A 12714-nucleotide genomic window follows, 5' to 3' on the forward strand; every position below is an offset into this window, starting at 1 on the left:
GAGTTAATTTTCGATCTTTTCTATGGATAGCATTCTCCCATTTCAGTAAAACACCACTCTCTTTAGGGGGCCTAAAGTAATGCCTACCTGAAGACGATCGGTCATATCCAGATCTGCAGCCGGGTACAAAACACGAGGGCATGATGTGGTAATTTCCTTCCGCACTGATATACGTTGCCTTATAGCACAATAGCGACAAAGACCGAGGTATTTAAAACATAACACTTCTCACACCACTCAGTCGTGAATACACTAATAATGCAAACTGTCAAAACATCTCTGACAGCGACAATAATGAGCAATAAAAATTACTTCAACTGAAGGCGAATATAACGTGGGCTAATGGCCAAGGGTTTCTGTTGACATCACAATCTCCTGTGCTGCCACCAAGCAGGTGTCCCACCAACCTCTTGAGCTCTCTTACGGGCGAACGGAAAAGATGTCGCACTTCCTCTTCGATACGCCATGGTACCTGGAAAACTGGAACTGTACAATGATGATAATGATGATAAAGAGATGAAAAGGAAAGAAGAGAATAAGAGAGTAGTTCAGTTACCATGTGAAGAAACCTTGGTGGAATGTTGAAGTATATCAAGTACTGACCTCTCTGTGGGTCCCGTTAGATCTTGTTGTGTGGCAAATAGTCAAGTATCAGCCATGTTGTATGGCAACCCTACATTAAGTATAATTATCTTGGCTATGAAGTTGAAGTTTTTCTTTCAAACTGATCAAAAACAATTAAATCAGTAATGAAAGTGAAAATAACTTCTGAAATGGTTGTGAGAATTTTCTAATGTGCCTAGTTGCTTACCTGCCACATGAACTGCCCCACAGTATAGCAGTGTTACGGAAAGAGTATCTTATTGTTCTAAAGAAGCTAATAATACCCTTTGCTAAGGAGTTAGGATATTCTGACAGTAGTATAACAAAAATTGATTTCTAATTGTCCAAATTGACTGAGTGAGTTGGCTGTGTAGTTAGGGGCGCACAGTTGTGAACTTGAATTCAGGAGGTAGTGGGTTCGAACATCATTGTCGGCAGCCCTGAAGATGTTGTTCCATGGTTTCCCATTTTCACGCCAGGCAAATGCTGGGTCTGTAACTTAATTAATGCTATGGCCACTTCCTTCCTACTCCTAGCCCTTTCCTATCCCATCATCACCATAAACTTACCTGTGTCGGTGCAACGTAAAGCCAATTGTAAAAAGAAAAAATAGAAATGTCAAAATTAACAATCATGGAGTGGAAGAATTATGAAAATACTGTAGTGACATGATTAGTTGAACAGTCTTGCCACCAGATGCCATGAACATACTGATAGTCATAGCTCACAGAGGCTAGGTATAGAATCTCAAGGATGATATAATAAAATCACCTATTCAATACTTTCCACTTTTAATGTGGTTTGAATCTACATAAATTTATGTAGACTTATCAGATCAGGTACATGTTTCACCCATTATTTGGGCATCTTCAGCCTGTAGACAATCTTTAGGTCAAAGGTTTGAGACCTTTATAACCATATATAGTATAGTATACAAATGTTAATAATCTGTTAAGACTAACATGCCAGGATAATAATTTTTAAAAGGTGAACAAAACATAACAGTGGGTAACAAATTAATGGTATTTTGACACAATAAAAACTTGTCAGTCCTATTCTATCTAAGAGAGTACCACTTGTTATAGACCAACGGTAAAGCATTCTTAAATTCAAACCTTCATTATTAGAGAAGCCTTGCTCGTGAACAGTTGAGATTTTATTTTGAAGATGCAAAGCGAAGTTCTCTGTGAAATGTAGAGAATTTCACCTTGTTTTCTGACATGGCAAAAGCCCAAAAACGTATCATCATGTCCATGTTTTGTCTTATTTGAATACATTGTGTTTGTATGTTATAGCTACACTAAGCCTCACTTCAGCGAGCAGACAAGGAGCTAGGGGCTCGTTTGTTGGCTACTCCTCATCAGGGCTGCCCCTCTACAACTTCACCAACAGTGCACTTCATCACACTTCGCGCTCTGTTGTACTCACAATCAGTAGTATCCTGAAACAGATATTGGCAGAGAACAACAGTCGGCGGATATTTTATTTTCTCTGCCTTAATTTTAGTAAGTGAATATAAATTACTTTTCCGTTAACTCTAGAACCGGCAATGTTTAATCTTGTGGTGGCAGCTTTTACTTGTCTAAATAAAATACAAAATATCCAAGAGGAATGAAATAAATGTACAAAGTTTTATATATTTACATAAAGCTAATACCTTTCTTTTCCCTATTTGAATTGTAATTGTCTTTCAATATGGATCATTATGAAAATTGTAGCTTACGATAAAGCTAATACGCTGAAAATGTTGATGTTGACAAGAAATTGAATAAATGTTTTGACTAGAAAAATGTACAGTCTGTTCAAAAAGTGTAATTCCTAAATCCAAAACAATAATTATACTTTTGATCATATGTATACAAAACTGAAACATGTCACAAACAAACTGAGATGTATGGAGTGTCAATAATGTACCTATAATTCACTAGCATAAGTTTCGTCACTCTGAATTCTTGAAAATATTAGGGAAAATGTATAGGCATGCCTTGCTCAGGAGGCGTGATCTTAGACCACGTTGTTATGATAGGTTACTGTATCAGTATAAATGGTCCATTATGGGACATTATAAATTTTCCAGCGAACTCATTCCTGGTTGCCAGCATTTTGCTCCCGTGTGCTAAGTTGGACTCATCAGTTGGTACCTAGCACACCCACCAAGACGCATGGCTAGTGCATACCGTGGAGACCACTGTGTAGGCTACTAGCCAATGTACTAGCCATGCGTCTTGGTGGATGTGCTAGGTACCAACTGATGAGCCCAACTTAGCACACGGGAGCAAAACACTGGCGACCAGGAATGAGTTAGATGGAAAATGTATAATGTCCAATAACGGACCATTTATATTGGTATTATAAATTTACTCATTCAGGACAAATATTTCAGGGAATCAACATCTATATCAAGTTGCTGTATGGCAGGCTCATCATCACTTTCACTTTCCAATATTTGATGCAAAAGAAATAGTTGATACACCTTCTGAATTCGACTCAGAATCTGTTGGTTTGTTTTCAATATCCTCAAAGTCACATCCATCACTGTCATCTTCCATTAAATTTCCCCATACTTCGTCACTAATTTCCCATAATGAAGATGCCATATTGAGACACACTGTACTAAAACTGTATATAATCATTCAAATAACAATATATATACAGAAATAAATAACTAGCACTGAACAGAAAACTATTAAATAAAATGAAATGTGTGTTTGAGTCATCAGTCCATAGACTGGTTTGATGCAGGTCTCCATGCCACCCTATCCTGTGCTAACCTTTTCATTTCTACGTAACTATTGCATCCTACATCTGCTCTAATCTGCTTGTCATATTCATATCTTGGTCTACCCCTACTGTTCTTACCCCCTACACTTCCTTCAAAAACCAACTGAACAAGTCCTGGGTGTCTTAAGATGTGTCCTATCATTCTATCTCTTCTTCTCGTCAAATTTAGCCAAATCGATCTCCTCTTACCAATTCGATTCAGTATCTCTTCATTCGTGATTCGATCTATCCATCTCACCTTCAGCATTCTTCTGTAACACCACATTTCAAAAGCTTCTATTCTCTTTCTTTCTGAGCCAGTTATCGTCCATGTTTCACTTCCATACAATGCCACGCTCCACACGAAAGTCTTCAAAAACATCTCTCTGATTCCGATATCAATGTTTGAAGTGAGCAAATTTCTTTTCTTAAGAAAGCTCTTCCTTGCTTGTGCTAGTCTGCATTTTTGTCCTGCTTACTTCTGCCATCGTTAGTTATTTTACTACCCAAGTAACAATATTCATCTACTTCCTTTAAGACTTCATTTCCTAATCTAATATTTCCTGCATCACCTGCCTTCGTTCGACTGCACTCCATTACTTTTGTTTTGGACTTATTAATTTCATCTTGTACTCCTTACCCAAGACTTCATCCATACCATTCAGCAACTTCTCGAGATCTTCTGCAGTCTCAGATAAAATAACAATATCATCGGCAAAACTCAAGGTTTTGATTTCCTCTCCTTGGACTGTGATTCCCTTTCCAAATTTCTCTTTGATTTCCTTTACTGCCTGTTCTATGTAAACATTGAAAAGGAGAGGGGACAAACTGCAGCCTTGCCTCACTCCTTTCTGGATTGCTGCTTCTTTTTCAAAGCCCTCGATTCTTATCACTGCAGACTGATTTTTATACAGATTGTAGATAATTCTTCGTTCTCGGTATCTGATCCCTATCATCTTCAGAATCATAAATAGCTTGGTCCAATCAACATTATCGAATGCCTTTTCTAGATCTACAAATGCCATGTACGTGGGCTTGTCCTTCTTGATTCGATCCTCTAAGATCAGACGTAAAGTCAGGATAGCTTCACGTGTTCCTACATTTCTTCTGAAGCCAAATTGATCTTCTCCCAACTCAGCTTCAACTTGTTTTTCCATTCTTCTGTAAATAATACGTGTTAAAATTTTGCAGGCATGAGATACTAAACTAATGGTGCGGTAGTTTTCACACCTGTCAGCACTGGCTTTCTTGGGAATAGGTATAACAACATTCTGCTGAAAATCGGATGGGACTTCTCCTGTCTGATACATCTTGCAGACTAAATGAAATAACCTTACCATGCTGGTTTCTCCTAAGGCAGTCAGTAATTCAGAGGGAATGTCATCAATTCCAGGTGCCTTGTTCCTATTGAGGTCACTCACAGCTCTGTCAAACTCTGACCTCAAAATTGGGTCTCCCTTTTCATCAGCATCAACAGCCTCTTCATGTTCCAGAACCAAATTATCTACATCTTTACCTTGATACAACTGTTGGATATGCTCCTGCCATCTTTCTGCTTTGTCTTCTTTCCCTACGAGTGGTTTTCCATCTGAGCTCTTAATATTCATACACCTAGATTTCCTTTCTCCAAAGGTTTCCTTGATTTTCCTGTATGCAGCATCTACCTTTCCCAGGACCATACAGCCTTCGACATCCTTGCATTTCTCCTTCAGCCATTCTTCCTTAGCTGCCTTGCACTTTCTATCCACTTCATTCTTTAATCGCCTGTATTCTTTTCTGCCCTCTTCATTTCTAGCATTCTTGTATTTTCGTCGTTCATCAGTCAGGTCTAGTATCTCCTGAGTTATCCACTGATTCTTAGTTGATCTTTTCTTCCTTCCTAACATTTCTTCAGCAGCCCTACTGACTTCATTTTTCATGACTCTCCACTATTCCTCTATTGTGTTTCCTTCAGCCTTTTCATTTAGTCCTTGTGCAACATGTTCCTTGAAACAATCCCTCACACTCTTTTCTTTCAACTTGTCTAGATCAAATCTCCTTTTGCATTCTTTCCTTTCTTCAATTTCTCGAACTTCAGATGGCATTTCATGACCAACAAGTTGTGGTCAGAGTCCACGTCTGCTCCTGGGAAAGTTTTGCAATCCAACACCTGGTTTCTGAATCTCTGCCTAATCATAATGAAGTCTATTTGATACCTTCCAGTGTCTCCAGGTCTCGTCCACGTATACAGCCGTCGTTTGTGGTGTTTGAACCAAGTATTGGCAAGGACTAAATTATGATCAGTGCAGAATTCAACCAGCCTACTTCCTCTTTCGTTCCTTTGTCCCAATCCAAATTCTCCTACTGTACTACCTTCTCTTCCTTGGCCTACCACTGCATTCCAGTCTCCCATCACAATTAGATTCTCGTCACCTTTTACATATTGTATTAAATCTTCTATCTCCTCATATATTCTTTCGATTTCTTCACCATCCGCTGAACTAGTAGGCATATAGACCTGCACTATTGTGGTGGGCATTGGTTTGGTGTCTATCTTGACGACAATAATTCTTTCACTATGCTGGTCGTAGTAGCTTACCCGCTGCCCTATTTTCTTATTCATTATTAAACCAACTCCTGCATTTCCTCTGTTTGATTTTGTGTTGATAATTCGGTAGTCGCCTGACCAAAAATCTTGTTCTTCCTGCCAACGTACTTCACTTATGCCAACTACATCTAACTTTATCCTATCCATCTCCCTTTTCAGATTCTCTAACCTACCACAACGATTCAAACTTCTAACATTCCACGCTCCGACTCGCAGAATGTCAGTATCCATCTTCCTGATGATCGCCCCCTCTCGTGTAGTCCCCACCCGGAGATCCGAATGGGGGACTAGTTTACCTCCGGAATATTTTACCCGGGAGGAAGCCATCATCAGTACATCATTCATACAGAGAGAGCTGCATGTCCTCGGGAGTTAGTTACGGCTGTAGTTTCCCGTTGCTTTCAGCCGTGTAGCAGTATCAACACAGCTAAGCCATGTTGAGTATTATTACAAGGCCGTATCAGTCAATCATCCAGACTGCCGCCCCTGCAACTACTGAAAGGCTGCTACCGCCCTTTCAGTGAACCATTCTTTAGTCTGGTCTCTCAACAGATACCCATCCGATATGGTTGCACCTGCGGCTCGGCTATCTACATCATTGGGACACGCAAGCCTCCCCACCGCGGCAAGGTCACATGGTTCGCAGAGGAGGAAATAGAACAGCAAAACAGAGCCCCTGAGGGCTTGCTTACAAACACCACAGCAGTGGTGCTCAAACAGATCGTTAGAAAACTGCACTCATTTATTTCTATGAAATTGAGCCCAAAGAAGTTAATGAAACTGAAACTACGGCTGCTGTGGGCATTGAGAATGACAAAAAGTAGACTGTCATGACATCTGTTGAAGAATTGAGGAACAAACATATCGTATATTCGACAGTGCCACCACATCAGGTACCAATGTGTTAAATATTCGACAGTTGCCAATTTCTAGAGTTAAACTACAAAAATTTCATATTAAGAAAATGATAACATCAGTGGTAAAATATGCATATTCATATAAGCATTGAAGATGGTGGTAAAGATTTCTTCTTCAGTGTATATAATTTAATTTCATTTCATTACGTATGACTGTGTGCCATTTTTTGTTCATCCCAAGAAATGTTTAACTGAAGCTTTCACGGTCTGAAATTATACTAATATTGATGGGTTTTAGATGTAGATTTTACCACAAATCACTCAGTTTTAGGAACTTGAGTTTTAACTTTATTTAAAGTCATCTCCAGTCTTCTGTAGTGTGAACATTAGAGGTCAATACAACAGTGGTAAAAACGATATCTAAAAACCATCATTATGAGTAGTACATACCACAACATCTATGCTACAACCATTAAAAAGTAAAGCCCATGGCACAACAGCCCCAAAGAACCATGGCCTACCAAGCGACCGCTGCTCAACTCAAAGGCCTGCAGATTACGAAGTGTCATGTGGTCAGCATGACGAATCCTCTCAGCCATTATTCTTGGCTCTTTAGACCAGGGCTTCCATCTCACCATCAGATAGCTCCTCAATTGTAATCATGCAGGCTGAGTGGACCACGAACCAGCCCTCAGATCCAGGTAAAAATCCCCGACCGCCGGGCTGAGTGGCTCAGACAGTTGAGGCGCTGGCCTTCTGACCCCAACTTGGCAGGTTCGATCCTGGCTCAGTCCGGTGGTATTTGAAGGTGCTCAAATATGTCAGGCTCGTGTCTGTAGATTTAATGGCACGTAAAAGAACTCCTGCGGGACTAAATTCTGGCACCTCAGCGTCTCCGAAGACCGAAAAAGTAGTTAGTGGGACATAAAGCAAATAGCATTATTATTATTATTATTATTATTATTATTATTATTATTATTATTATTATTAAAATCCCCGACCTGACCGGGAATCGAACTGGGTGCCTCTGGGTAAGAGTCTCACACTACCCCTACACTGTGGGGCCGGCACAACCATTAAATATACCCATATTCCTTTTGGAAGAAATGATATAAATTATTTAAAAAGGCACCAACGTTTCGATTGACCTATGGCAATCCTCTTCAGGACGATTGATGATCAAAATAGTACTGGTAGTCAAGATGTACTCTCTGAACTGCAGACGACTGTTGATTCCCAAGTGAAGCAATTACCATAAAACAAACTGTGCTAAGGATGTAATTTTGTAATTTACATCTCTGTTGAAATTACGAAGATGTTTTTTTATTTCTTCTCCTGCAATCCTTGAACCATTGTATTTCACTCGAGCGAGTACTTCAGTATCTTTGAACATGATGTTGTGCTAATACCGACTTACCTGGTTGGTTAAGTTGAATGAATATGTCATGTTCCTTGATGTATGGTTACAGATTGAGGTCCATCCGACGTAAACGTCACGACAAGTGCATGGAATCTCATAGAGACCAAGTTGTTGAACTTTGGGTGATCTTTACTTGGTTCAAGAAGTTGCTGTACCTTTGTGCATGTTGCAAATATGGTCTTAATACTATGCTTGCCGGACTGAGTGGCTCAGATGGTTGAGGCGCTGGCCTTCTGACCTCAACTTGGCAGGTTCGATCCTGGCTCAGTCCGGTGGTATTTGAAGGTGCTCAAATACGTCAGCCTCGAGTCGGTAGATTTACTGGCATGTTATAGAACTCCTGTGGGACTAAATTCTGGCGCCTCAGCATCTTGAAAACCGTAAAAGTGGTTAGTGGGATGTAAAACAAATAACATTATTATTAATACTGTGCTTGTGGAGAATCCTGTCTAAGCGATCAGTTGTTCCCTCAATATACAACAGATACGCTGTACCCCGTACCCTAGCATTAAGCTCATGAAACTTTATATCTGTCTCGGATACATGGCCCTAGAAACAGCTGTGTTGGTGTAACAATTTCTGAGTAACACAGTTTTCACTGTCAAATACCTCATCCTTTTTTCATTTTTGTATAATCTCTTCAACATGGTGTAGCCCAGAAAGAGTCCGAGTCATTGGCTGAATGGTCGTTGTTGTTGAGACCTTCGGTTCAGAGGGTCGGGGATTTTAATTGCGTATGCTTAATTCTTCTGGCTCGTGGACTGAGTGTTTGTGTTTGTCCCAACACTTCACTCTTCATATTCAGACAACTCTCTACACTACCAACCACCACAGAAACACGCAATAGTGATTACATATATATATATATATATATATGTGTGTGTGTGTGTGTGTGTGTGTGTGTGTGTGTGTGTGTGTGTGTGTGTGTGTGTGTGTGTGTGTATGTATGTATGTATGTATGTATGTATGTATGTATGTATGTATGTATGTATGTATGTATGTATGTATGGGTGGCGTCAGGAAGGGCATCCGGCCGTAAAATAGGGCCAAATCAATCTGTGCAACACAGTTCGCACCTGCGACCCCACAGATGTGGGAAAAGCAGGAGCAGTAGAAGAAGAAGAAAAAGAATGTGTATCCCAGAAAGAATATGAGAACAAAGAAATGTAGTTTACTTTAAGTATCACTGTGCTTAAAGAACTCAAGTTGTCCTTTTTTTCTTTAACATTTTTTTTTCCTCATAATGATACTAAAGTTTTCTTGGATTCAGTAAAAGGTCTCCTGTTATAAAACATGATTCACAAACATTTTGAATTTGGAGACATTTTGTAATGTGTGATGAGTGAGAGTAATTTACTGGCCAACTAAGTTTCTCACCCACTTAAACCTGCCAGTTTGTTTTAGGAAAATAAATATTAATTTTCTGCATAAATCTTTACATTGAGTGTTATTTTTACTGACACATGGTGCGATAACTTAACTACCTCTTGCAATTTGTTGCTTGCTCTTTTTAGAAAATAGAACAGTTGATAAAGTGGATGGCTAGTGTTCTGTCATTCAGTGTTAAATTTTGTTTCTCGGGACAAAGCGTCCAAATTTCTGGTGAAAAGGTTTACATTTCAGGTTTTTGTATCCTCTTTCACTCTAGATATGTGGCAGCACTTGGCACGGAAACAGTTATTTGCGATTTTAGATCCAAATTCAGATGATATCTATTGTTTTTTCTTGCTTTTTATTGAGAGTATTTCATATTTATCTTTTTATCGATTGAAGTTCAGAATATGATTACCATGTAAAATAATATATGTATTTACATATCGATTGTCAAGAATAAAAGGGTTACATTTCAAAATCCATGATTCTTCAGGACAAGAGTTTACATCATTGCCTCTCAGAAATGCACTTTGTGCACAATTTTTTATGAAAATTGTTTGTACATAATTCTTACATCATTTATTATAATCTGGGAAAGAGCTACCCTTTTGAATTAAGCAAAGCAACTAATGTCAGAACATTGAAAACCATTAGAAGTGCTTCCAGGCATGAATAAATTCAAATTTTTGTTGTTGTAGTACTTTTGGAGGTTGTAGAGGTCAAAATAAGCCATACATTTTTGTAAAATCTCAAAAATGCATTTAAAAAAAGTTGTGACCCTTTCGTTCTTAGCCATCAATATGTGGTGTTTGTAGTGAAGTTGAACTATTGGTCTGATCAACTGCAAAAGGGAAGCATAGTTCAATATTTACTATCTTCATGACTTTGATCAGTTATCATTCTCTTCCTCCTTTCAGCTTTGATTTGAATATTCTTCTAATATATCTTGTCTATATTTATTTTCTTCCTAGGCTTCACAATGGTAGAATTCTTATATGGTATCTGGACGAACAGCTTAGGTCTTATCTCAGATGGTTTCCACATGTTATTTGATTGCTCTGCTCTTGTTATGGGCCTGCTTGCATCTATCATGGCTCGATGGAAACCAACGAAAACCTTCTCTTATGGGTAAGTGCTTTTGTTTACTATGTGGTGATGCATTGAAGACTCGTTTACTTTTTCTTTTTGCTATTTGCTTTCCGTCGCACCAACACAGATAGGTCTTATGGCCACGATGGGGCAGGAAAGGCTTAGGAATGGGAAGGTACTTTTGCCTGGTATGAAAATGGGAAGCCACGGAAAACTATTTTCAGGGCTGCCGACAGTGGGGTTCGAAGCTACTATCTCTCGGATGCGAGCTCACAGCTGTGCGCCCCTAATCGCACGGCCAACTTCCCCAGTACTTGTTTACTTCTGAAAGATTTAATCTTGAAGAATTACATTGCCTTTGTTATCATATAAAGTACACATTGAAAAAGGGGTTAGGCAAGGATGTTCCTTATTTCCATATCTATTTAATCTACAGGGTGTACCCATCATGATGTTACGAACTTTCAGGGATAATGGAGGACGGCAAATGGATCGATTTAAGATGAGGAACCGTAGTCTGGAAATGTTCAAGTCAAAAGTTATTTATAATCCAAGTTGTTTGACATCCCTCCATTCTTAACAGACACCAGGGCGTCGGAATGTCGTCCCACAGTAGTCACCTTTAAATATCCTTAGGAGCTACCGACCTCACTTTGGACTGAGGATTCATGAACACCTGGACCAGACACTCCCTGCAAAGTGGATAGGAAGAGGAAGTCCTGTTTTGTGGCCCGCTCATCCACCTGATCTCACCCCTCTTGATTTCTTGTTGTGGGGCCGCGTGAAAAGCCCTGTGTATAAGACACCTGCAAAGACTGAAGAGGATCTGTTGGCAATCAGACAACACTGGTGATATTCGAACGGGTACGACAGAACTTTGTGCGATGATATCCTGCATGCATTGATGCAGTGGAACGCCATTGTAAATGGAGCAGCTTTTGAAACTTATGCAGGTAAACAGATGTAAATGAGCAGAAATTTCCTTAATTTTGACTCAATCGTCTTCGGAATATGGTTCCTTATCTCAAATTGATCCATATGCCATCCTCCATCATCCCTGAAAGTTTGTAATATCATCACGGATACACCCTGTATATGTACAAAAAGCAGTGGACGAAGTAAGAGAGGAACTAGAAGTGGGAGTAACTATTCACGGGAATAAAATTGACATGTTACGATTTGCTGAGAGCATTAATTGCAGAGAGTGACGAAGATTTACATTCTTTATATGATGAATACAATACTGGAAAAAGAATATAGCATGAAAATAAAGATAAAACAAAAATTTTAGTATGCAGTAGACAAAAAATAAAATGTACAGAGATAAAATTGGGAAACAAAACATTACAGGAAGTGTCTGAATTTACATACTTAGAAAGTAAAATCACGAGTGATGGAAAAAATTGTCGTGAGGTATTGAGTAGGAACGCTCAAGCTAAGAATGCTTTTAGTAAGAAGAAGAACCTGTTTACAGCAAAAACCATATGTCTTAATGTGAGGATATAACTGTTGAAGATCTGTGTATCAAGTATTGCTTTATATGGAAGTGAAAGTTGTACATTAGGTGAAAGGGAAAAACAAGAGAAGCTTGGTGCTACAGGAGATTACTGAAAATTATTTGGAGAGAAATGGTCACAAATGAAGAGGTGTTTAGAGGAGCAGAAGAGAGAAGATGTTTTATGACACAAATAAAAGGACAGTGGGATCATCTAATAGGCCATATACTAAGGCATGATGGGTTATTGATAAAATAATAGACGGTTCCATAGAGGGAAAAAATTATTGAGGATGACCAAGATTAGAGTACATGATGCAAATATTAGACGACATGAGATGTGATTCCTACTACGAACTGAAAAGGAAAGCAGAGAAACGTGAAGATTGGAGAGCTGCTGCCAGTCAGTCTCACAGCTGATGACTAGACAGAGAGAGATATTTTGTGTGACAATAATGTTATGAGGTAGGATTTGAAAATTCCAGAATTAGATGCATAGTTCCTTATCTTGAATTCTTTAAAACACTGT

At 39.0% G+C, this 12714-nt stretch overlaps 1 protein-coding gene across 1 annotated transcript in view; it reads left to right on the forward strand.

Moving 5' to 3' along the window:
* LOC136873668 (proton-coupled zinc antiporter SLC30A5) overlaps window positions 1–12714 on the forward strand; it is a 299129-nt gene that overhangs the window by 242062 nt on the left and 44353 nt on the right. The window contains exons 8-9 of the mRNA XM_068227712.1: window positions 1899–2108; window positions 10573–10729. Of these exons, the coding sequence (XP_068083813.1) occupies window positions 1899–2108; window positions 10573–10729 (367 nt within the window). The remainder of the gene's footprint in view (window positions 1–1898; window positions 2109–10572; window positions 10730–12714) is intronic.

Source organism: Anabrus simplex, chromosome 5 (genome assembly GCF_040414725.1).
Source record: "Anabrus simplex isolate iqAnaSimp1 chromosome 5, ASM4041472v1, whole genome shotgun sequence".
Taxonomy (NCBI): Eukaryota; Metazoa; Arthropoda; class Insecta; order Orthoptera; family Tettigoniidae; genus Anabrus; species Anabrus simplex.